Source organism: Tetrahymena thermophila (assembly GCF_000189635.1).
Source record: "Tetrahymena thermophila SB210 genomic scaffold scf_8254751, whole genome shotgun sequence".
Classification (NCBI taxonomy): Eukaryota; Ciliophora; class Oligohymenophorea; order Hymenostomatida; family Tetrahymenidae; genus Tetrahymena; species Tetrahymena thermophila.
The window spans coordinates 8411-31894 of record NW_002476511.1 but is presented as its reverse complement, the minus strand read 5'-3'; the positions used below and the strand labels follow the sequence as shown (position 1 = coordinate 31894).

The 23484-nt window shown below is 23.1% G+C and overlaps 7 protein-coding genes across 7 annotated transcripts; 4 read left to right on the top strand and 3 right to left on the bottom strand. All coding sequences in view use genetic code 6, as the record gives it.

The window, feature by feature from the left end:
* Positions 1 to 1437: 1437 nt before the first annotated feature.
* On the top strand, positions 1438 to 3709 carry TTHERM_00942690 (leishmanolysin family protein; the record flags this gene model as incomplete). Its single annotated transcript, XM_001031011.3, has 2 exons — positions 1438 to 2391; positions 2984 to 3709. The coding sequence occupies 2 exons, from the start codon at positions 1438 to 1440 to the stop codon at positions 3707 to 3709; spliced, it is 1680 nt and encodes a 559-aa protein (XP_001031011.1).
* Positions 3710 to 4739: 1030 nt separating this feature from the next.
* On the top strand, positions 4740 to 5540 carry TTHERM_000942672 (transmembrane protein, putative; the record flags this gene model as incomplete). The annotated part of the gene is made up of 2 exons (XM_012796285.1): positions 4740 to 5094; positions 5209 to 5540. 2 exons carry the CDS (start codon positions 4740 to 4742, stop codon positions 5538 to 5540), a joined length of 687 nt encoding a protein of 228 aa, XP_012651739.1.
* A 428-nt stretch (positions 5541 to 5968) lies between these two features.
* TTHERM_00942670 (hypothetical protein) lies at positions 5969 to 7149 on the bottom strand (the record flags this gene model as incomplete). Its single annotated transcript, XM_001031009.1, has 4 exons — positions 5969 to 6057; positions 6617 to 6666; positions 6751 to 6810; positions 6896 to 7149. 4 exons carry the CDS (start codon positions 7147 to 7149, stop codon positions 5969 to 5971), a joined length of 453 nt encoding a protein of 150 aa, XP_001031009.1.
* Positions 7150 to 7633: 484 nt separating this feature from the next.
* Positions 7634 to 8765, top strand: TTHERM_00942660 (transmembrane protein, putative; the record flags this gene model as incomplete). Its single annotated transcript, XM_001031008.2, has 2 exons — positions 7634 to 8018; positions 8128 to 8765. Exons 1-2 carry the CDS (start codon positions 7664 to 7666, stop codon positions 8763 to 8765), a joined length of 993 nt encoding a protein of 330 aa, XP_001031008.2. The 5' UTR covers positions 7634 to 7663.
* Positions 8766 to 9540: 775 nt separating this feature from the next.
* Positions 9541 to 12626, bottom strand: TTHERM_00942650 (IQ calmodulin-binding motif protein; the record flags this gene model as incomplete). The annotated part of the gene is made up of 8 exons (XM_001031007.2): positions 9541 to 9582; positions 9636 to 9760; positions 9809 to 9870; positions 9928 to 10545; positions 10605 to 11988; positions 12091 to 12219; positions 12316 to 12493; positions 12567 to 12626. The coding sequence occupies 8 exons, from the start codon at positions 12624 to 12626 to the stop codon at positions 9541 to 9543; spliced, it is 2598 nt and encodes an 865-aa protein (XP_001031007.2).
* A 1145-nt stretch (positions 12627 to 13771) lies between these two features.
* On the top strand, positions 13772 to 19642 carry TTHERM_00942640 (hypothetical protein; the record flags this gene model as incomplete). Its single annotated transcript, XM_001031006.3, has 18 exons — positions 13772 to 13977; positions 14021 to 14096; positions 14189 to 14548; positions 14780 to 15342; positions 15392 to 15626; positions 15680 to 15943; positions 15996 to 16202; positions 16262 to 16468; positions 16544 to 16825; positions 16877 to 17023; positions 17082 to 17384; positions 17438 to 17643; positions 17703 to 17856; positions 18237 to 18519; positions 18582 to 19069; positions 19153 to 19281; positions 19338 to 19553; positions 19616 to 19642. The coding sequence occupies 18 exons, from the start codon at positions 13772 to 13774 to the stop codon at positions 19640 to 19642; spliced, it is 4353 nt and encodes a 1450-aa protein (XP_001031006.3).
* A 1023-nt stretch (positions 19643 to 20665) lies between these two features.
* TTHERM_00942630 (hypothetical protein) lies at positions 20666 to 23265 on the bottom strand (the record flags this gene model as incomplete). Its single annotated transcript, XM_001031005.1, has 2 exons — positions 20666 to 21235; positions 21718 to 23265. The coding sequence occupies 2 exons, from the start codon at positions 23263 to 23265 to the stop codon at positions 20666 to 20668; spliced, it is 2118 nt and encodes a 705-aa protein (XP_001031005.1).
* Between the last annotated feature and the right edge of the window lie 219 nt (positions 23266 to 23484).

Here is a 23484-nt window from a genome sequence, read left to right as displayed (position 1 = left end):
AGACTTAGTTTTTTTATGAAATCAATTCTAAAGCTTACTTACCTTATAGGTTTATAAATATATCCATAATTGATAATAAGATTCTTTTTATTATAAAATGTATTTGCTTTAAAGTGAATCTACCATTTCATAAGTAAAGTTCAAATAAATCTATTTGTAAATAAATGCTATTGATATAAATTGGATTAAAATTTAATAAATACTAAAAAATTTAATTAAAACATATTTAAGTTGCAAAAAATTAAATAAGGTAATAAAGATTTTAATATTTTAATCTTCTGATTCTAAAAATCAATTTTTATCAAACAATTAAATCTAATATAAATCTTTACTAATAATAATGTTTATATCTCATTAATCAATTAAATGAAAGAAAAGTTAATTTATTTATGAAAATTTTTATGCTATGATTATTTTTTTATAAAATACCTTTTATTTACAATTTGATTATTTTTCATTCTTTTTTTACACTATGAAAATCATATAAAACAAATTTAAACTATTAAATATTCATAAAATATTATGAAGTTTTTCAAATAAATTGTAAATTTTTAAGTAAAAAGAAATATTTTTTTAATTTCTGAACTTTTATTATTTATTTTTACCATTTATAATTTTTTATATACTTACAAAGATTTACCAATATTAGGTTAAAACTGACTTAACAATTATACATATTTCATTTTTAATAGGAATTCTTAATTTTTATACAAATTTTTTTCAAAACTTACCTTATTTAAATGTATCCTTAGTATTTGAAGATTGATTTTATTTTAATTTTTATTATTATTAATTATAATTTTTATTTCATTCTTTTCAAGCTTTAAATTTACATTTTTCTTTCAAGATTTAGAGTAATAAGTTTTAAAGTATAAAATTAATTTCATGTTCTTGTTTTCAAATCTTCTAAAACAAAAAAATACTATATAAAATAATAAAATAATTTCTCTAAAATCTTATTTATTACTAATTCAAATACTTAAATTTTCAAATACCTTAGAAACATCTTAGACAAGTATCTTTTTAAAAGAGAATTTTGTATTAAATTTAAATTAATTAAAACTTTTCTTATATATATTTTTTGATAATACTTATTTAATTTGCTATTAATAGAAAAATAAAAAATTTTACCTAATAAACTTCAAAAATATTTAATGAAGCAGAAAACTTTTCTTAAACAAATTTTATTTTTATTTTGTTTTATTAAAATCTAAAAATGGAATATGAGTATCTGTTTGTTTTCCCTTGTTTGATATGTACTTTATTTTTTAAAAAAATCTATTTATTTCGCATTAATAAATACATATTATTATGCTTTATGAAGTTATTTATTCATTTATTGATTTCAAAAGATTTTAAAAATTGAAGATTTAATTATTTACATTAACTATTAAGATTTGATTAATTAGAATTAAGTCATTTAGTAACTAAATAAGTATGAAAAACCTTTTCAAATCTTAAATAACAAAACTGCTCTGCATTTTAGCAGTTGTGGCTATTTCTACATTTGGAGTTGCTTAAATTTACAAATAATTCAATCACGATTTGATTTAAACTGAAACAAAAGGATTAGAGAACGTTTTATTTGCCAAAAATGTTCGCAGTTAGTACTCAGAAGAAGAGACTCACTTATGCATTCATGATAAAGTTTTAGAAAAAGAAGAAGAAATGTTTGAGTCCAAGAGATAATATTTTGAAGAGGAAGTTGAAGAATCCTTTTAGTCAAATGATACCACAATTAGTTTCTAGGGAAATTTATAAGAAGGCGATGGATGGAAACCAATTAGAATCCATTTTGATTATTCTAATTTAATGGATTCTGACGCTGATGTCAAAAATTTTATAACCAAAGAATTAATACCAGCTGCTGGAGATTTCTTTAAGGAATTTCTTAGAGTGAAACCTTTGAAAAATCCTCTTAAAATTGATCCTTATTACAGTGTAAACACTTGCGGTTTAGCAGAAATTAAAATTCCTAAAGATCATATCAACCAAGGAATATAAGATGCAGATATTGTATTTTACATCAAAGCAGTCAATAACGAAAAAGAAAATTTCTTAGCTTACGCAAGCAACTGTCCTTAAAGGCATAGATACTAACTTGGTTCTAATAGGCCAGTGATGGGATATTTTGCCATGAATCTATTCTACCTCACTAAACACATAAGAGATAAGGATCCTATGAGAAAGGCTCAGTGGATATTTACTACCATCCATGAAATGACTCACTCATTAGTCTTCTCTCCTTCACATTTCAAAAAATTTGTCGATGGTCCTCTTTCTACTATTAAACAAGGCGGATAAACCTTTGTCAGCCACTCAAAAATAAAGAAACTTACATAATAACACTTCAATTGTTAAGATGCTGAAGGAGCACCACTAGAAAATGAGGTAAATTAATTCGTATTAATATATTAAATAAAATCAGTATTTATTTTATTAATTAATTAACGAACTTGTTTTTTGATTTAATATAGATTAAAATTTAAAAAACAATTTGAAATAGGATAAAAAGAAGAGATAAAAAAATATTTAATTTTAATGGAAATTATTTTAAAATAAAAATAATTTTACAAATTAAAATAAAAAGTAAAATTAAATTAATTTAATTTAAAAAAAAAAAAGTGTGAATATTTTGAATAATTTTATTAGTAAAAATAAGTTCATAAATTATTAATAATACAAAGCATTAGAAATGGATAAATTGATTTACAGAAAGCCTTTTTGTTTTTTAATTATCATAGAATTAGAATTTGATTTCAATAATAGTAATTTCTTGTAAAATGAATCTTAAATTATAAATTAGCTAAAATAATTAATTGAAATTTTAATAAAAAAATAAAATTAAAGGAAATATTAAACTTTTATTTAAGAATTAACTTTAATTAAAATATTACTTTGAAAAAATTTAAATACAGAAATAATTCTTAATTTATTAATATAATATTAAAAACATTTTTTTTATCATTAAATTAATAATTAGGGAGGCTAGGGAACTGCTGGAGCTCATTGGGAAAGAAAAGTGTTTGGTAATGAGCTAATGACTGGCTCTTCAATGTACGACAGTGTGATGTCAAGTTTCACTGCCTCCATGTTTGAAATTTCTGGATGGTATACTGTTAACTAAGAGAAAGTAGGCACTCTGACTTGGGGTAAATAATAAGGTTGTGGTATTTTTAAGTCTTAGTGTAATATAAATTAATTTTGCCCAAGTTAAAAGTAAGTTGGATGCAGCTATGATTATTCAAGCATTGGTGCTTGCTAAGATGATCCTCTTTCAGATAAATGCTTTTTCTATTTACCATACTCTAATGCTCATTGCAATTATCCTGCAGAATCTATTGCTAAAATGATTGATAAATTAGGAGGAGCTACTGGACAAAAATCTCGTTGCTGGAAAACTGATTTGTTGAACAAGAAAGTTCATAAAAAAATTGATGCTTTTTGCTTTGAAAGTAAATGCTCATATGAAAATGCAAATTCTCCAACAGCATCATTCAAATTCGAAGGAAGTTGGTATGATTGTAAGCAGGGTTAAGACTAAGTTAAAGTTAAATCTGGTTACATATTTACATGTCCAGATACTTTCGCTTTTTGTTATAGTCAATCGGCTTGTCCAGATTCATGTTTTGGACGTGGTGTTTGTGTAAAGGGAGTGTGTTAATGCACTGCTGACTTTACTGGTTCCAACTGTAGCCAAGTTAAATGAAATATCTATTCTTAAAATAATATTCATAACATATTTAAATATTTAATTCAATATTTTACAATTTAAAAATTATTATAATAATTAATGAATGAATAATCGCTTATTTATGTATTTATTTTGCATCAAAAATAGTTTTTTTAAAATATTTTAAATATTACTTTAATTATTATAATTTAAACTCTTCCACTTTCTAGAAAATTTTCAAATTTAAAGCATAAATTAAATTCCACAAATTAAACTCCAAAATGAGGAGGGAGTGCCTTAAAAAATTAATGAAGAGTTAAAGTATTTGTGAAATTTTTTAGAGGCCAAAGATATTTATCTAATTAATTAATCACTAGAATCTATTGATTTCATTTGAGATAATTAATTATAAAGGGTAAATCAAAGATCATTATAATTTGTTATTAGGTAATTTAGGAGCTCTTACATTTTATTTTTGTGGGAGAAAACTTTAAGAGAAAAGGATGGATTAATATATTAAATAAATTAAAACTTGTATTTTTAAGATTATTATTAATAAAATTTAAGAATATCTTTTACATATATAAATAAGTGAAATAGATTATTTTATATGTAAATAGTTGAAGGATTGCTTTAAAATCAAATAAAAAGCTTATTTTGATGAAAATAAAATTGATTTAAATAGAGGAACAATCATAAAATCTACATACTATTTCCCTTGATTCAATTAATAAATAAGTAAGATATTCATTCAAGTCTATGAAGATGTTATTCATTTTTAATATTTTTAGTCACTTAAATTAGAATTAATTTTTTACTTAAACAAGAAAATGATCTCAAGTTAAAATTTGCAGATATCATTCGTAATTTTATGAAGATATTTTAATTTTGCTACTCTAAATAAATATTTCAAATATTTCGTCGCTTTAATTTAATTTTTACTTATACGAGAAATGAAAAAATAATCTTAAGTAAAAAGTAAGTTGTTGATATCTTAAAATATCAATAAACAATTTAGTTTTATTAAAGTACTAAAAACCTAAAAAAGGGTTAATTAATTAGTAGAATGAACAATAATCCTCTCATTCCTAACAATCAAAAGACTTTGAAAGCAACGATTAAAAATTATAAAAAATTTTCTCATTTTTACAGTTTGCTATTACTCTTCATAGTTGCTACCACTTTTTATTCTTCAGATTAATTTATAAATATTGGCTATTTACCCTATCTCCAAGTGGCTATCATAACATTTTCATCTTGTACATTGGTATTTAACATATCCTCATTATTCTTCCTTCATAATTATGAAAAATATCCTAATAAATTGAATTCTTTCAATGTCCTAACAATTACCTCTTTAAGTGGTGTTTTTATATTAACCGCATCTAGTCTCCTCGCTTCTTATATGTATTCTTGTGGATGTAATTGAGTTAATTACTCTTAGCAAAATATTCAAATAATTTTACCATTAAATTTTTCTACTTAAATTATTTAAAAGATTTACTTATTAAATTCAAATTATAAATTAATATAAGCATGCTTTATTTCCATTTAAGGAGAGCTTAGTGGAAAAGATATTGTAGACAGTATCTCATGTAGTAATAATGGTTTTAGTGGATGTAATATTGGTAATGTATATAATATTGCAGCTGAATATGTCTAAGGTCTTTGTTAGTAAAGATAAAGTTGTTATACAGACAGTTTAACAGTATATAGTCGTGGTTACGCACTTGTACCTTAGTTAATTGCATGCATCGGAGCAGGATTTGTTAATTTTATGTACCTTTTGACATTTATATATTATAGAAGAGAACTAAAGGAATTTTAAATAATCCCTCTTAATTCTAATCAAGAAGACTTAAATTGATAATTTAGAAATAATTCTTTACCATAAAAAGTATAAGACAGAAGTAATACCAATTCTAATCAATAATATAATCAAAATATTTAATAAAACCCAAATGACGAATAGTAATAATAATAATAAGTGTTTAGTAACCAAATACTTAACAAAGTGCTCCTTAAGCAAACTATTAAGGTTACTCATATAATAGCGGTTATAATATACCTTAAGTAAATTATTAAGAAATTTTAAATCAGCCTATTGTTGAAACTTTAAATTAATTTATCAAAAATAAATATAAATTTATTAGCTTTTATTTTCTATTTTCTATATTTTTGATAGAATTATTTCATTTTATTTTAGGAAATATTTAAGTTTTATTAATTTTTTATAATTTATTCCACATTAATTGTTACATGTGAATATATTAATAACCATAACAAATGCTCAGTTCAATGTTTTGTATCCTAAATTCTTAATAGTTAGTTTATTTTCTTCAAACTCTGAAAATTATTAGTTTCATTTCTTTAACCAAAAACTTCTAAAATGGGAATAAAATTAAACAGTCTCATAAATTAGTTTAAAAAAAGTTAAAATGAGCTCATTCACTTTGATACATATTTTTTGTTAATATTCAAAATAAATTTTTGCTTTTATGAAAAATTAAAAAATAATTCTTAATCTTAAAGTAAAATCAATTTTTTTAAATTAGACATTTAAAATAATTAAAAATTAAAATATAATTCTTAATCTTAACGTAAAATCAATTTACTTTTGATTAGAAATCTAAAATAATTAAAAATTAAAATATAATTCTTAATCTTAAAGTAAAATAAATCAGTTTATTTTGAATAGGAAATCTAAAATAATTCAAAAATTAAAATTTTATTCTTAATCTTAAATTAAATCAGTTTATTTTTAATTAAAAATCTAAATTAATTAATAATTAAAATCAGCTCTAATGATTGATAATGAAGGCTGGTTGTGTAGCTTGATTTTTATTTATTAAAATCAATAAATAAAATAATAGAGAATAAAAAATAATTGAGTATTTTCAATCAAAATGTCCTTTTAAAAATGAATAAAAAGTAATTTCTAACCACACAGAAAATGAATAGAAGAGTTAGCATGATAAAAAATTGACTTGTCTCTATCAAGTTATTTTTTACTTATTTTATAAATATAATGTAATGTAATCTCTTCAAAAAATCTAAATTCAATTATATGTATGTACGAATTCGAATTTGTTTCTTTTAAGTGCCACAAATTAAAACTCCAAAGAGGAGGGGGTACCCTTAAAAATCAATGAGGATTTAGAGTATTTATTTGTTGAATTTTTCATCAACCAAAGATATTTATCTAATTAATTAATTAATCACTAGAATCTATTGATTTCATTTGTAGGTTGAGGTATTTAATTAAAAACTAATGTTGCTCCTGATAAAGAAGCAAAGCTCACTTAAAGAGGAAGGTATTCTTTGATTAGGTAGAGGTAATTAATTAAAAAGGGTAAATCAAATATAATTATAGTTTGCTATTAGGTAATTTAAGAGCTCTTAAATTTTATTTTTGTGGGAGAAATCTTCAAGAGAAAATGATGGATTAATATAATACCATAAATCTAAACTTGCATTTTTAAGATTATAGTTAATAAGATATAAGAATAATTTTTACATCATATATAAATAAGAGAAATCAATTATTTTATATGTAAATTGTTCAAAGATTGTTGTAAAATCAAATAAAAAGCTTATTTTGGTGAAAATAAAATCAATTTAAATAGATGAAAAAACATAAAATCTACTTACTATTTCCCTTGATTCAAATAATAAGTTAGATAGAAAGAAAAACAAGTTTATGAAGATATTTTTATTTTTATACTCATCATTTAATATTTGTAGTCACTTTAATTACAATTAAATTTTTTACAGGAGAAAATAACCTTAAGTTAAGATTTGCAGATATTGATCGTAATTTTATGAGGATATTCTAAATTTGCCACTCTAAATAAATATTTCTTCACTTTAATTAAATTTTTATTTATACGAGAAAATAATTAATCTTAAATAAAAAGTAAGTTGTGATATCTTAAAATACCAATAAACAATTTAATTTTATTAAAGTACTAAAAAAAAAAATAGGGCAGAATGGACAATATTCCTCTCATTCCTAACAATCAAATTACTTTGTAAGTAACTATTAAAAAGTATTAATAATACACTTTTTCTTATAGTTTGTTATTAATCTGTGTAGCTGTTGTCGTTATTTATTCTTCAAATTAATTAATAAATATTGGCTATTTACCCTTTCTCCAAGCAGTTATCATAGCATTATTATCTTGCACATTGGTATTTAGCATATCCTCGTTATTCTTCCTTCATAATTATAAAAAATATCCTAATTATTTTAATACTTCCAATATCCTTACAATAACCTCTTTAAGTGGTGCTTTTATATTAACCGTGTCTAGTCTCGTCACTTCTATTTCGTACACTTGTGGACGTAATTAATTACTCTTAGCAAAATATTAAAATAATTTTACCATTAAATTTTTCTACTTAAATTATTTAAAAGATTTACTTATTAAATTCAAATTATAAATAAATATAAGAATGCTTTATTTCCATTTAAGGAGAGCTTAGCGGAAAAGATATTGTAGACAATATCTCAAATTGGTAATGTGGTTCTAGTGGTGATTGCGATATTGGTGAAGCATATTATTATGCAGCTAAATATGTCTATGGTCTTTGTTATTAAAGATTAAGTTGCTATACAGACAGTTTAGCAGTATATAAACGTGGTTACGCACTTGCACCCTAGTTAGTTGGATGCATTGGAGCAGGATTACTTTTATTGATGTACCTTTTCACATTTATATAAAATAGAAGAAAACTAAATGAATTATAAATGATGCCTTTAAATTCTAATCAAGATGACTTAAATTAATAATTTAGAAACAATCCTTTACCATATTAAGTATAAGATAGAAGCAATACCAATGCTAATCCATAATATCATCAAAATTATTAATAAAACCCAAATGACTAATAGCAATAAATCAAAAAATAATAATATTAATAATAATAATAATAATAAGTGCTTTGGTAGCCAAATACTTAATAAAGTGCTCCTTAAGCTAACTATTAAGGTAACTCATATAATAACAATTAAAATGTACCTTAAGTAAATTATTAAGAATAAAACAAATAGGCAGTTAGCTAATAATAACAACAACCATAAAATATTTGAACAAAATAGGAAATTTATTATTATTTTAAATCGGCCTTTTGTTGAAACTTTAAATTAATTTATCAAAAAATAAATATAAATTTATTAAGTTTTATTTTGTATTTATTATCTATATTTTTGATAGAATTATTTCATTTTTATTTTTTTGGAACTAACAGCATATAAATTTAATTAATTTTTTATAATTTATTTCACATTAATTGTTATAATATATGTGAATGAATGAATTAATATGTTAATAGTCATAACAAATATGAATCTAAGAGCATGAGCTCAGTACAATTTTTTGTATCCTAAATTCTTCAATAGTTAGTTTAAACAAAAAATACATTTAATGCTATTCAAAATATAAAACAAAACATAAGCTATTTATATAATACTATATATAAAATTTTTGAGAGAATCTAAATATTAAAAAACTATTATAGGATAAAATATATTTATTTTATTTATTAAAAAGTAATTAATTTTGCTTATTTTAAATTATAAAAATAAAATAAAACAAGTAATTAATTAACATTACTAACAGAATTAATTACTCTTAACATTTTAGATTTAAAGAATAAATAAAATTTCAGAATAACATTTTATTTTTTTAATCTATTTCTATTTTTCTCAAAAAATATTTTTTAAAAAAAGATTGATTATATGATAGATTCAAAATTATTTCGGTATGACAAATTTATAAATAGGAAAACAAACATAATTTATACAATTTTAGAAGGATTTTTTTATATTTAACAAATTTAAGTTTTTGATTGATTCAAGCATATTTTCAACTGGTATTAGAGGATTTAAGTATTTCTTTAGCTATTTTCTTTATTTTTAATAAAAAAATTATATAGTAGGTTTTCATAATAAATGTTTTACTGTAAATATCTTTGGATCGTTTTATTCTATGAAAATTAAATTGGTTTGAATTATTGGGATTAAAGCTTCTCTCAACTTCAAAAGATCTCCTGTGGAAATATTTTATAAGCTATTGAAATCTAAATCTATTAACATATTTTTTTTAAATATTAAATTGAAAGATAAAAAATTACTTGGTAGCTTCATGAATGAAGCCATAGCAGGTCCAGATTCTTTGCCAGACATTAAATCTTTTCTTTTATTATTAAAACAAAAATCAATAAAAATTTTTAATTTTTCATATGGGCTATACTAATTTGGATCAATGGTTGAATGTAGCCAATTGCTTTGCTTTATCATTGTCATAGATTGTTGGGGACTTAAAATATTTTTTTCTGAGGCTAAATTGGTATTAGATTATCCATTTAATCCGAATTTATTTCTCACTTTTTGTTAAAACTGTTAAGCTTCACTAACAGAATGGAGCTTATTCTAAGCGAATGAGAACTCGTTATTGCTGTTGCTTCTTGCTGACTGCTAATTATGAGAAGAGAGAGTGATTTTTCTTTTTGTGGGAGTGTTATTTATGAAATTGGTCTAAGAATTTTAGATATAGTTCTTGCTTCTTTTATTCCATGAACTCCAACAATCAACTCTTGACTCAGTTTTTTTCCAATTTAATTTCTAAGAAGCCATATTTTTAGATTGTCTTTTTAAGTAATTTCCTTTGTCTCCTTATTTATCATTATTTTTATCATTTTCTTTGTCTTTTTTTGAAGGAAAATGAGTTGATTTTGATCTGTTTTTGTTACTTATTTGATCTTTTGAATTAACTTAATCGTCATCTTCGTCATTTTCTTCTGAATTAATTCTATTTTCTTCTGTTTCATCATTTTCATCATTATCATCTTTTTTATCTTTTACTCCATTTCTATATATTAAAAAAGAGTTAGAATTTATTCAATAATTTTTTTTAAATTGTTAAATTACTTTTCATTTTAAATCGCTTTTCTTGGATCGTATTTCATTCTCTTTTTAAGGTTTTTCATTTTTTCTAGCTTTTCTTATCTCTCTTTTTCTTCTTTTTCTTCTTGGGTTAGTGGTGCTTTACTGTTTTTGCTCTTGCTTTTGTGGGTGCCTGTATCTAGATCGCCTTAGTAAACTAAAGGAAATTCTGTTTGTGATCTAGGCATTTATCTAGATTTATTGTTACTTACTTATTCCTCATTTTGTTCTTCTTATTGCTTCTTTTATATTTTACCTTTTGCTGATTTTTTAACTGCTTCTTTCTTTTCTTCTTATTATGTTATTTCTTCAGAAGTTTTTCTTGAGGAATCTTTGCCTTTATCTTTTTCAGACTATTCATTTTACTCTTTGAGTTTTTGCATTTTCTTCTTTGGTATCGTTGGCTTTATATCTGTAGTAATAGCATGTTCAGGATACTCATCAAATTAAAATTTTTTTCTTGCTTAACCTACAGGCACATCATCCCAACTGAATCCTTAAGGCTTCTCCTGTTATTGTTATTGCTATTATGGCTACTCATTATTTTAATTTTAAGGATTATCCTCATTTTTAGCTTCATTTTAATCTTGATCCATATCTCTGCATTGCTATTTTTAGAATGCGCCTTTCATATTTATTGGTTTATCATGACTTTGAGCATTATTCTAACCTTACTGTAACTTATTCTACTAATTTTGTATTTTTAATTCTGGTTCTGCTTGCCTTTATTCTACTTGCTCAAAAGATTTCTTGCTTTATAAAATATTTTCTTGACTTTGTTAATTATAATTTAACTTTCTTTCTAATTATACTTGTTTTGCACTTCCAAATTATACAGTACTTGCATCTTTTGAAATATCTTACTGCTAACTATATTATTCTTAGTAAATAGATTAAACATTCCCAACATCAACAGGATAGTTAAACTAGCTTGGAACATTAGCTGGAGCTGCTATTTAGCTTTATTAAGGATTAAAAGCTACTCTATGTTGTTATTATTATTATTAAACTGGAGTTGCAAAAACCATTTTCTATTAGATATTGCTACCAGGTGGACTCAAATACTAAGACTAAGTTGGTGTAACAAATTAACTCCTATTAAACTAAGTAGAAGGATGCAATGATTCTTTATTAACGTGCTTAGATTAATCTATAATTGTAAAACTTGTGACTATTGTTTATACATTCTTTTTATAATGCTTATCTTCATAAATCCATAAACCTGTAACCATTAGTCTGTTAATTGTTGTTAGAAACTCTTTTTATAAAGGTTCTAGCTCATTTGACATAAACTTATACTATTGATTAGTCATCATCGCTACTTTTAAAGCTTCCTTCTCCTTTTTTCTCATAAATTAGCTATCATAATCTTATCATTTTTTTAAAATTATAAAGTTTAATAATTATTTTTTATTTAAATTTAATGGATAAAAAGATTGATGCTGTTTAAATTTGATAATTAATTAATTACCTTTAGGTATTTTAGGCATATTTTATCTTATGCTTAGAATTAATTCTCTTCTCTTCCAAATTGAAGCTTTCATCTCTTGAATGAGATCTTGCATGCGTTTCAATTTAATTATTTTTCTTACTCTCCATCCTAAAATTGAATAAATAACTTTTTAATTATTTAAATGCCAAAGCAGTTTTAAATTCAAATTTTGATGAAATCTAAAATAAAAAATAAAAATCATACCTAAAACTACAGCCCATAAAGCATCGTGGAATTTTTGAATCTAATTAACGACGTAATAATGTTTTTTGCGCATTAAATGTCCTCTATAAAACTTTTGGATAATAGTCGCGCACATATTCATGAATTTTTCTACCATAAATTAATCTTGTTGCTCCTATAATGGCTCCAATTAAAGTTACTGTTAGTATTAAAATAAACATTTAGCTTTGTGTTTAAGATATTTGATTCTTAAATGAAGTAATCATTCTTACAATATTTTATTATTAAACAGAATAAGTAGGGATGGAGCTAAATTCCTATTTTTGTTCCATTTTTATCTCTTTATTTAAGTTGATTTGCTATAAAATTTAGAGTATCTATAACTATATATTTTTACTATACTGAATACTTATTAGTGATTCATATCATTATTTAATTAATATATAAATAAATCCTATAATTAATTCCCAGTAATTTTTTTATTATTTAGTTCCCTCTTTTTCTTAGTTGTTAATTTTTTCAGTGAAATTCATTAATCAATTAATCAATTATATTAAGGTCCTATTAACGAAACTATTCAGTCCTAATCAATATTTGAATTTTACATAAACTTGGTGTGTTTCTTAAAATACTTACTGAGCAGAATTATTTAAAATAAGAATTTACAAAAAAATAAATAAATAAATAAATAAAACAAATAAAATACATTAAAAACAAAACTAATTACTATATTTTGTTATTTTAAAATGATAGTTTTTTTATCAATTTATTTTTCGTTTTAAATAAAGTAAATCAATTTAATAATTTGTTAATAAATTATGATAAAATAATTACATAATTAAGTAAAAAAATATTTAACACTACAATTAATTTAAGCAAAAACAATTTTACATTTATAATGATTAACTAATTAAAATGCATTCACGAAATATAAAAATTAAACAGTTAATATAAATTTAAGCCAAATAAATTAAAAAAAGATATTGTTTTTAATTATAAATGAAAAGAATTTAACATTTTTGCTAATACAACCAATTCATGAAAATAATGATTTATTATTTTTTAAATTGCTGAAGCTTCATTAAATATTTCATTAAGTAAAATGAAAATATATGGTTTTTAATTTTGATTAATTTATGATTTTTCAAATGAAATTAAAATAGTTGATTAAAATGATTTGATTAAAACAAATATATGATAAATTATTTATTTATTTATCTTTTGTGATTTACATATTTGTAAGTATGAAATACAATTATTTCTTAAAGAAGATATTATGAAATATTTAGAATTAAAAGCGAGAGATATTGAACAGCTTTATAATATTTGTTATAAGGCTTAAGTTTGTAATTAAAACCAACAAATATTTTTCTATCATCAATTAAATAAATATCATTTGATAAAGAGCTAACAAATTAATAAATTAGATACTTATAATTATTTAGATAGATAGATATATAAACTTACAAGTAAATAAATGTATTGGCAGAGAAGCCCAAGCGCACCAAAGTCAACTGTTAAAAAGAATAATTAATAGAATTCTTTAAGCAGTAAGGAGGGGCAGATGCAATTAACTTAAGAAATTAGGAATTAGCAATAGAGGAATAAAGAGGATTAAGATGGTAATAATGATGAGGATGAAATCACATTTAAATCAGATAGATTGAAGTCGAAAATAGATAAGTAAAAATCGCTTTTACTTAGAAATAAATAAAGTTTTTTTAAGTTTAAAAAATAAGTTAGATAAAAAAGAAGGTACAATCGAGTAATATCAGAACTAAATTAATGAGCTTAATGATATTGTAATTTTTAATGTTATTTTTACATTTAATTTATCTAAGATAATAGACGTTAAATTATTTCAGCATTTATTAACATTTATGCTATTTATTAGATAAATGAAATGAAGGAAAAAAACAATTTTAAAACGCCGATTAGAAAGAAAAATAGATCTGTTTACAATGCTTAAGGAAAAGATTAAACAACTAGCAGCATAAATCCTTCAAGCACATTAAATAATACTCAAACAAATATTTTAGCAAGGAGGAGAGGATCGTAATCGATTGATTAAAGTTAAAAGAAAACTATTGATCCTAAAACATCAATTGATGCGGCTAACAAAAATGGTTAGCCTGTCAGTTTTCAAGAAGTAGTTAAATACAAAAAGCGAATTTTATCTTTGGAAATTCAAAATGAAACTTTAGAGTAAATTTCTGAATTGCTTAAGCATAAAAACGAAACTTTGGAAAAGGAGGTATTTATTTAATTAGTTGTTTGCTTATTATTTTATTAAGTTAATTATAACCATGAGATTAAATATTATAGATAGGCATTCAATTTCTTTAAATATTTAATTGATTGATGGCTATTTAATTTATTTAATCTGATAACAAAAGGACTTCCTATTATCGAAAAATAAATAAATAAATAATAAAATGAAATATTAGATTTTTTTTCATTCATTTATTTTGATATTTTATAAAAGGTGAAACATTTAAAACAAATCATAATCGATCCGGAAAAGAAGCCAGATGTACTTAGAGAGATCAAGCTGAGAGAAACTGAGGATAAAAAATATAATTTAGAGCAATAAATGAAGCTAATGCATAAGCAATATGAGAATGCAGTTTAATAGTTGCTCGAAGAGAAGGGATTAGCTGATAGGGAAGTATAAATTTTAAGAAAGTAGCTTAACTAAAATCATGAGCAATAGCCAACAGATCACTCTCAGCAGCTTAGTGATTTAGTTAAATTGGTTGATGACATGAAATCATTAATTTAAAAGAAAAATGAATAAATTGAAAGATTGTAATTTAAAAATGAAATTCTTGAAAAAAATTAGAGATAGTTGCCTGATGGTAATATTAATGAAGATGAACCTGATGAGTACGATATGATTTTAAATCCTGAAAGAGCTGGTGAAACATAAAAAGATTTCATAAAACCAATATTGAAGAATTCAAATTAGAAAGTTTAGAATGACAAAGAAGCAATTGAGAAAGAAATTCCTGCAGATTTAACAAAAGAGGATTTAAGGAAGATGCTTGTGTAAATTGTTTAGTTTTAGGAAATAAAATATGAATATATATTTGAATAGAGATTAGAAATATAAAAACAATGAGTTTGAGCAAATCATAATTAAAAAGAATGAAGAACTTGAGCAATAAGAAAAATTAACTCAATAGAAAATGAAAATTATAAATGAAGCATACGAAACGATAAGGACTTATTACAATGAGGTATTACAAGATCCGACATAAAAAGATGAACTTTTAAAAAACTTATAGAAAGCATAACAAAACGAAAATAAAGACATTACTTAATTGTGTTAAGTAAAATCTTAAATATTTATTTTTATTTTTAAAAAATTAAAATTTATTTTTAGCTTTTAAGAGATTTACTGCTGAGGAAAGAGAGTCAAGAGTTGATTGCTAAATAGGAAATTTTAGACTAAGATAAAAGGATTTAGTAGCTGAAAGATGAAATTAAATTTTATGAGTAAAAAAACTAATAAGAACTAGATAAATAAGGGAAGGATTACAAACAAAACCTAGAAAAACTCTATCAATAGGAAGTGACTATTGAAAATTTATAGAGACAAATTCAAGAAAAAGATAATGAGATCAAATAGAAAACTATAGCTTTGGAGGTAAATTGTATTAAAATGAATTTAATTTTTATTGATTTAATTAAAAAATAAGCAATAAAATAATGATCTCAAATACAAAATCAAAGAATAAATGAGCCAAATAGATAATTTAAGCAGCTTAAATTTAGACAGTTATCAACAAATTAAATAAGAAAACTACTAAAATTCTGAATAAAACAAACAACTTCTGGCTGTTATTAATGAAAAAGAAAAAGAAATTGCTCACTTGAGATTGAAATGCTCTAGCCAAGAAGAAGATGTACTTTTTTTCAAATTTATTTTGATTTTTTGATTTAAAATAATTTTTCAACTAAAAAGCTGAAAAAACTCAGAAAAAGAAACATCAATTTAAAAAATCAAATAGAAGGAGGTATGCAACAAATACCATTAAAAACACAGAGCTCAAGTGGATATGGCAAAGATCCAGATTTATATACAAAAAAGAATATTAGTAGAGAGCAGTCGCCTTATATGAGAACTCCAACATAATCTAATGTAGCAGGGAATTAGTCTTACAGATTAGATGTACAAATTTATTCTCATTAATAAAATTAAATTTAACTTTTTTATACATATTAAAAATGAATTTGATAAAAATAGACAATTAATAGCACTGCTCCTATTGCAGTTAATTCAAAATCTTATGCTAACACTCCTTCTAATAAAAATGGAGTTGGAACAAATAAAAATCAAATATTGCTTTCGAATCCTTCTATATATTAAGTGAACTCTCCAAATGTCAATATAAACAACGTCCCTCCACTTAATGCAAACACCAATCCTTTCTTGAAAATAAAATACATCAGAACGCTAAAAGAATGGTTCTAGTATTGGGTCAGTTATTCAGATAATACAACCTTTAAATTCCAGCTTTTGGAAAGAGTAAACTTACAAACTATTTATATGCATTTTTAATCTATATTTTGATAAAAGATGAGCCACACTGAGAAATTAAAAGATGAGTTTTCCAAATCTCCTGAAATGAAAATGAGGGTTTTCAAAGATGCTCTTGAAAGTCAAAATTCAGATATGTATGAGCAGGCAATTTAAATAATGGCAGATATTATTGATTTAAATAAAGTATGTTAATGATTCTTTTTAATATTTCATAAAATAAAATTAAATTTTTTAAACAAAGTTAACAGATAAAGAAATGGAGTATATCAACAATGGTCATATAGCTGTAAGATGCCTCAGAGGTCCTAGACCTGAAGAAGATTTAAATGATTATCATAATGTGCATATGGCAGGACTGAAAGTACTTTCTTTTATGAATACTTGCAATTTACCTTGGACTACTCAAATGACAGAAGAGTTTTAAAATGTTTAAGCTATGAAACTTCTTATTAGTTATTTAAGATAATATGAAAAAGAATGGCCAAAGTTGCTGTCTTTCAATGTTTTAAATTTTATGGCAAAGAATAAAATTTTAGTTAACCAAGTAATTAATTCTAATTTTTAAATTAAATTTCTGACCAATTTATCTAAAAATAGATGATCCAAAATGATTTATAATAAATATTAATAATTAATTTGGATGAGAGCAATCAGGAGCTCCTTGCTTCGAATTTAAATTTGTTTGGTTTATTGCTACAGATTGAGCCATTTAAATAAACAGTGAAAGAAGATCAAAAATTAATGAAGCTTTTAAATTTGCTTTTCGAGTAAAACAATAGCGTTCTATAAGGTACTTTGCTATGGTAAATATTTATTTAAATCTAATGTGCATAAAATGTATTTAAATTATTTTTTTCAAAAGCATAAGCTATTTAATCCCTTAGTATACCTTTAATCGCCTCATTTTTAAGGAAAATATAATTGAAAGAATAGCTTAAATTGGTACTAAGTCTCCATACCCTGCAACAAAAAGCAACGCTTTAACTTTAATGAAAAGAATCGTAGAAAATGGCGATGTAAATCTAAATTAAATATTATTTTGAACTCAATCATTTATTTAATCATTCCAAACCAAGATTTATTTCAAAGTTAATTTATTTCAATTAAAAAGAGTTAATTGAAGGATTTGATTATTATTTCATTTTTTTCAAAATTAAATTCAATTTTGTTAAAAATAAATTTAATCTTTTAAACTAAGATTTGATGAAACTTTATTTTAAAAATAAAAACTTTAAATTTATTTTAGAATGAAAGAAATTAATTTTTGAATAAAATTATAATTTTTTTGAAAAAAATAAAATGTTCGTTTTAGCTTTTTAAACCATGACTAATAATTTTAGTTTTTAAAATATATTGAGTTAAATTAAATACAAAAAATTAATTATAATTTAAATAGGAAAGAGACATTAATTTGCTGAATATTTATGGTGGTTCTGATTTGGTTTATAACTTAGAATTAGAGGAAGAAGAGAGCTTGAAAGATAATAGATTTGTTAGGGAAAGAATTATAAAAACATTAAAAATATATGAATATATAATTGAACATAGTGTTGTTAGGGATGAAATGAACTTTATCAAAAAACTAATGAAGCTATTTTCTAATAGATAAATCAAGCAAGAACCTAAAGTTGAGAGAATAGTTTTAGAAATAATTCACTAACTATGGGATAAAATGGAAGGTGAATAAATAAAATATTTGATGATTAAATAAAAATATAAATTGTATGTATTAATTATTTAGGAAATATGGTTGATTATTTGATCGAGCCAACTGTTTTAACACAGATTATAGATGGGTATATAGAAGGTGAAAGCATTCAAGATATTGCTAATTATGGGTTGATGTTAGTAGGCGTTTGTGAGAGAGAAAATATGAACACATTTATTTTAGATAAGAAGGGAGACTAGTTGATGGAAAAATTATTCGCAAATATAAAGCACACAGATTATAAAATAGCTTACACTGCCTTGAAAATTATATCATTTTTAGCTTAGGAAATCAAATCACTTTTATTCATCAATGAAAATCATTTAGAATAGTTAGTCACCATTTTGAAAAGAGAGAATCTTGATGAAGAATATATTGCCTTCGGACTAGATAGTATTTTTTATCTTCTTAAATAGTATCAATCGATGAAGATGCTATTAAACTTTGGAATAGTAGAGCTTTTACTCAACATCATAGAAGAATCTATTTATTAATACCCTGTTATATGCAAAGCTTTTTCAGTAATTTCTTTTACTATATAAAAATTCATATAAAACATAAATAAATTAATTAATTAATTATTTTATTTGTTTTTTAACTTTAGTGTATAGAAATGATTCAAACTTTGTATCAGGAACAAAATATTCTTAAAAAGTATTTGATCCAATAATCTCCTCATGGCTCAGAATTGCTAATTAATATATCTTAGACATGCTTAAATAAAGCTTCAAAAGTAAAATTTACTCAAACTTATTTATTAATAATTAAGTAATGAATAAAAAATTAAAGGAAATTGGATTAAACTCTGCTTTCTTCTGGAAATTTTTAGCTTCTGAGTCTTCTGATCACTCTTTTATTTCTTTTATTTATGACAGAGCTGATGATTTTATAGAATCAATAGTAAGAGTAAGAAAAGTATTTGCTTAAATAACTCCAGAAATATCGGCTGATTGTTTGACAATACTTCGTAATTTAAGTACTCGCAGTTCGCACATGAAAGAAATAGTAAATTAATTTATTTCTTTCCAAATAAAAAGCTTAAACATATTTAATTGATTTAAAAACAGGCATAGAAATTCGATAGATCAGATTGAAAATATTTAACAAAATTCAAATAATTAATTAATTCATTAAATTAAAATAAACTTTACAGTATGAAAAAGTATAAAAGTAAAATAACAACCGCAAGATGAAAATAATTCATTAATTTCTAAGATACTGAGGCTGGCTATTAATCAAATTAAATTTATTATAAAAAAAATAATAAGATAATTAAATTTATTTTAATTACAAAATTATATTTAATCTTTGTAAAATTATATTCATTCATTTATTTATTTACTCTCTCAAATGTTTCCAATTTAAAAGATAAATGAAATTTTATTTAATCATAAATTTAATTCTCAAAAATCTACTCAATAATTACTACAAAGTTTCAAAATCTTAAGTCTTACTAAAAAATTTACATTATATTTTGCTAGGAGATAATACCTCCTTATTAAAAAAAATTCTTAAATTAAAGTGATTCTTATCAAACAGAAAGTACGGTATGTATATATGTTTATGTATTTAAATAGATAAATAAGTATTTGTTTAAAAATATTTGATCGTCAATATAAATATGCTTAAGAGAGTTTTGAAGGACATGATAGCTATCTAGGTATGCATCTATCTATATTATTTATTTGTTTTAAGTTTGCTTATCTTTATCGATTTCTTTACTATTTTTCTCTCAAAAGAAGTTGGTGGGAAGGAGGATGAGTAGATAGATAGATGTATATAATTTATTTTTAAAAATCAAATTATTAAGTTTTTACATAATATTTAAGTTATAAAGTGAATTTAAGGTATAAAACTACCAGAAAGTATTTATATAGAATTTATAAATTTATTTTTTTATTTTCATCAATTAAAATTTTATTGTGGAAAAATTAATTAGTTAGTTAGTTTGTTAGTTAATTAGTTAGTTTTTTAGAGAGTTATTAAAAAATTTAATTAATTATTTGGATGCTTATTTAATTATAAACTCTTCTAAAATACCTTTCTCTTTCTCTTACTTACTTATTTACTTGCTTACTGAGATAACTCTTAAATATCAATTTTTTGTTGGGACTTTTTCATTTTTGATTTTATACATTGTAAAATTATTAAAGTATCATGAAGGATTAATTTTTAATTTCAAAAGAAATATCTTGCTGTTGGAGGATTTTAAGAGCTTCTAGCAAGCCACTTTGTTACAAATAATCAAGCTGGAATTTATATTTGAAGATGTTGCTGTTTAAGATAGATATTATTTACTAGAGTAAGTTAAGAATTTAAGAAATAAAGTCTATGTTGGATACTGAAACACTGCATTTTCTGAGTTAGGAAATCAAACTGACTAAGATTTAATCTCCCATTTTAAGCTTCCAATCTATTGTAACATTTTAACTATTTGCACAGTGGTTAATGAGACTCTAAAAGAAGTTTAAACATATTGTTTTTATTTATTAATGATCATTTTCGAAAAGATTAAAGATATTAATGTAAAGGTATTGTATAATGTGAGTATATTAATTGTCATCTTGAATATTTTATAGAAGACTTATTATTGCAGTCATTGAGTTAATCCTTATTTGCTTGAATTCAGAGCTCATAGAGTCTTTTAACGTTTGAACCATAAAGTTTTTAGCCTCATCATCAAATTCCTATTGATAAATACAAATTAATATAGACTAATTAATTAATTGCTTAACTTAAAAGCATCTATATATTTAGGTACTAATTTACGAAGGAATTAATTTATGAAAGAATTAAAAGGATGTGAAAAATTTCCTTTATAATCAGTGATTTTTATTTATTTATTAATTTATTTTTAGTAATTTTAATTTTATCAAAACTGTAAATTAAAAGATAAATTTCAATTAATAAATTCTTTCTTTCTTATTTATTCAATTAATTAATTAATTATTTTGTACTTTGGCTCTAATTTTTGGATAGATCTGATGCAGTAAAAATTTCTTCTCTTAGAATAGAAAAATTGTTTGTTTAAATGATGATTAATTAAGTTGTTTAAATTATCATTTGTAAAATTTATTTTTAAAAGGGGGATTTTTTTTATGTAATTAATTGATTGCTTCATATTTGTGAAGGTTTATTTAAGTAAAAAAGAGTTATTTAAAGAAATTACTTGAAGCAAGTGAGGTATCTGAAATATCTTTATCATTAATTTAATTGATTGGATTTAAAGAGGTTTTATTCCACTTTTTATTTATAATTAAATTAGTTGCTTGATTTCATTAATATGCTATTTTATCATCTCAAAAGGATATGTTTTGAGTATATTAGAACAAATATAAGTCAAAATTTCTGACAAATTTATTGAAACTTAAGTGTCGTTTATAAAATTTTGTAAAGCTTCTAGGAAATCTTTTGTTACAGAATTAAATATAAAATTTAGTGTTTGCAAAATGTGGCCTTCCTATGAATTTTAGTTTTCGTTGTCATTTTTGCTATTAACTCCGTTACTGTTTGGTTTATCTTAATTACTGCTATTTAAATTCATGTAATCAGACTACAAGTAGCACTTATTTAAAAAGAGGGAGAGAATTTGGTGAAAATCAAGAAAAGAAGGATGATGGTACTCGTTGTTTATAAAAAAGAAAAGGAATAGTTTGATCGGGATATTAGTCAAAATGTACGTTTTCATTACTTCATCAACAGAAATTACATTAGCAAAAAATGATATTATTTTTTCTGCAATTTTAATGTTTTAGTTTTATTCGGTAAAAATGTTCATAAACAAATCAACAAATCCCTTCTTGATTAGCATGTTGACGCTTTCTTATTTCGTATACGCAATAAGACTGATTAAGTTAATAGCCCAAATAATTTTGCTGCTTTCACCATTTGAATCTATTTATTCTAACTCATGCAAGCTGGCAGTATTACTGCTACTGCTTCCGCTTTCTTTGCAAATTAAAATATTGTTTTTAGAATGGTTGCTACTGCTACAGTTGTATTGCTGCGTTTCCATTTTATTTATCTATAAATTTACTTGCTTTTAGTTATGTTCGATGTATTGTTTTACAATATCCAACAGATAACAATGACTCTGCAAAATATAGGAGAAGTCCATCAGATCTTGTAGATTATTTTCAATCAAATCAGTGATATGCTGCATTATCGCTACTTTTAAGTTTGCATCGTTGTTGTTTAGCAAAGCTTGCACACTTCCTTAAAAATTGAGATACTAAATGGATTGGTTGCTCTCGTTATGAAACTTATTTACTTCATTCAAATACTAATTATTTCTATTTTATTAAGAGAAATCTATGCTTTAAATAATTTGTCCATTATTTGAGCTATTTCCTTCTTCAATAATGACATCTTATCCCATTTTCATGTAATCTGCGTTTTAGCATTAGCCAAATAAGTTAGACAAATTTTGGTTTTATTGTCTCTGAGATTCAAACGCATTCTGAAAGATATTATTTTGGTCAACTAAAAAATTTGAAAAAAGCTATTGCTACTGCTACTATGGAATCTAAGAATATTAATTATTTGCGTTGTTGTAGTTGTTTAAATCGTTGTTTTGAAAGCTAATGTTGTTTCTATTCAAGTGTTTCTCACGAGACTTTTAAATGAACTTATTCCTTAACTCGTTGCGAAAATTATTGGAGTGCTCCTCACGATACTATGCAATGGTCTTTTAATCATCATGTTATTCTACCTACATTGCCTATTTATCTTATAATTGATTAATTTTTAATAAGAATTTATTTCGTTTTTTGCTTTTGGAGAAAAAAGAAAGAAAGATTATTTTGATGTTAATTATTTATTTGATTTCTGATTGACTGATTTAAGCTTTTATGTATGTAAAAAATAATGAATAAATAAATAAATAATAATTCATAGATCTTATTGTCTTTTCAAGTTCAACTCTTTTTTCTTTTAT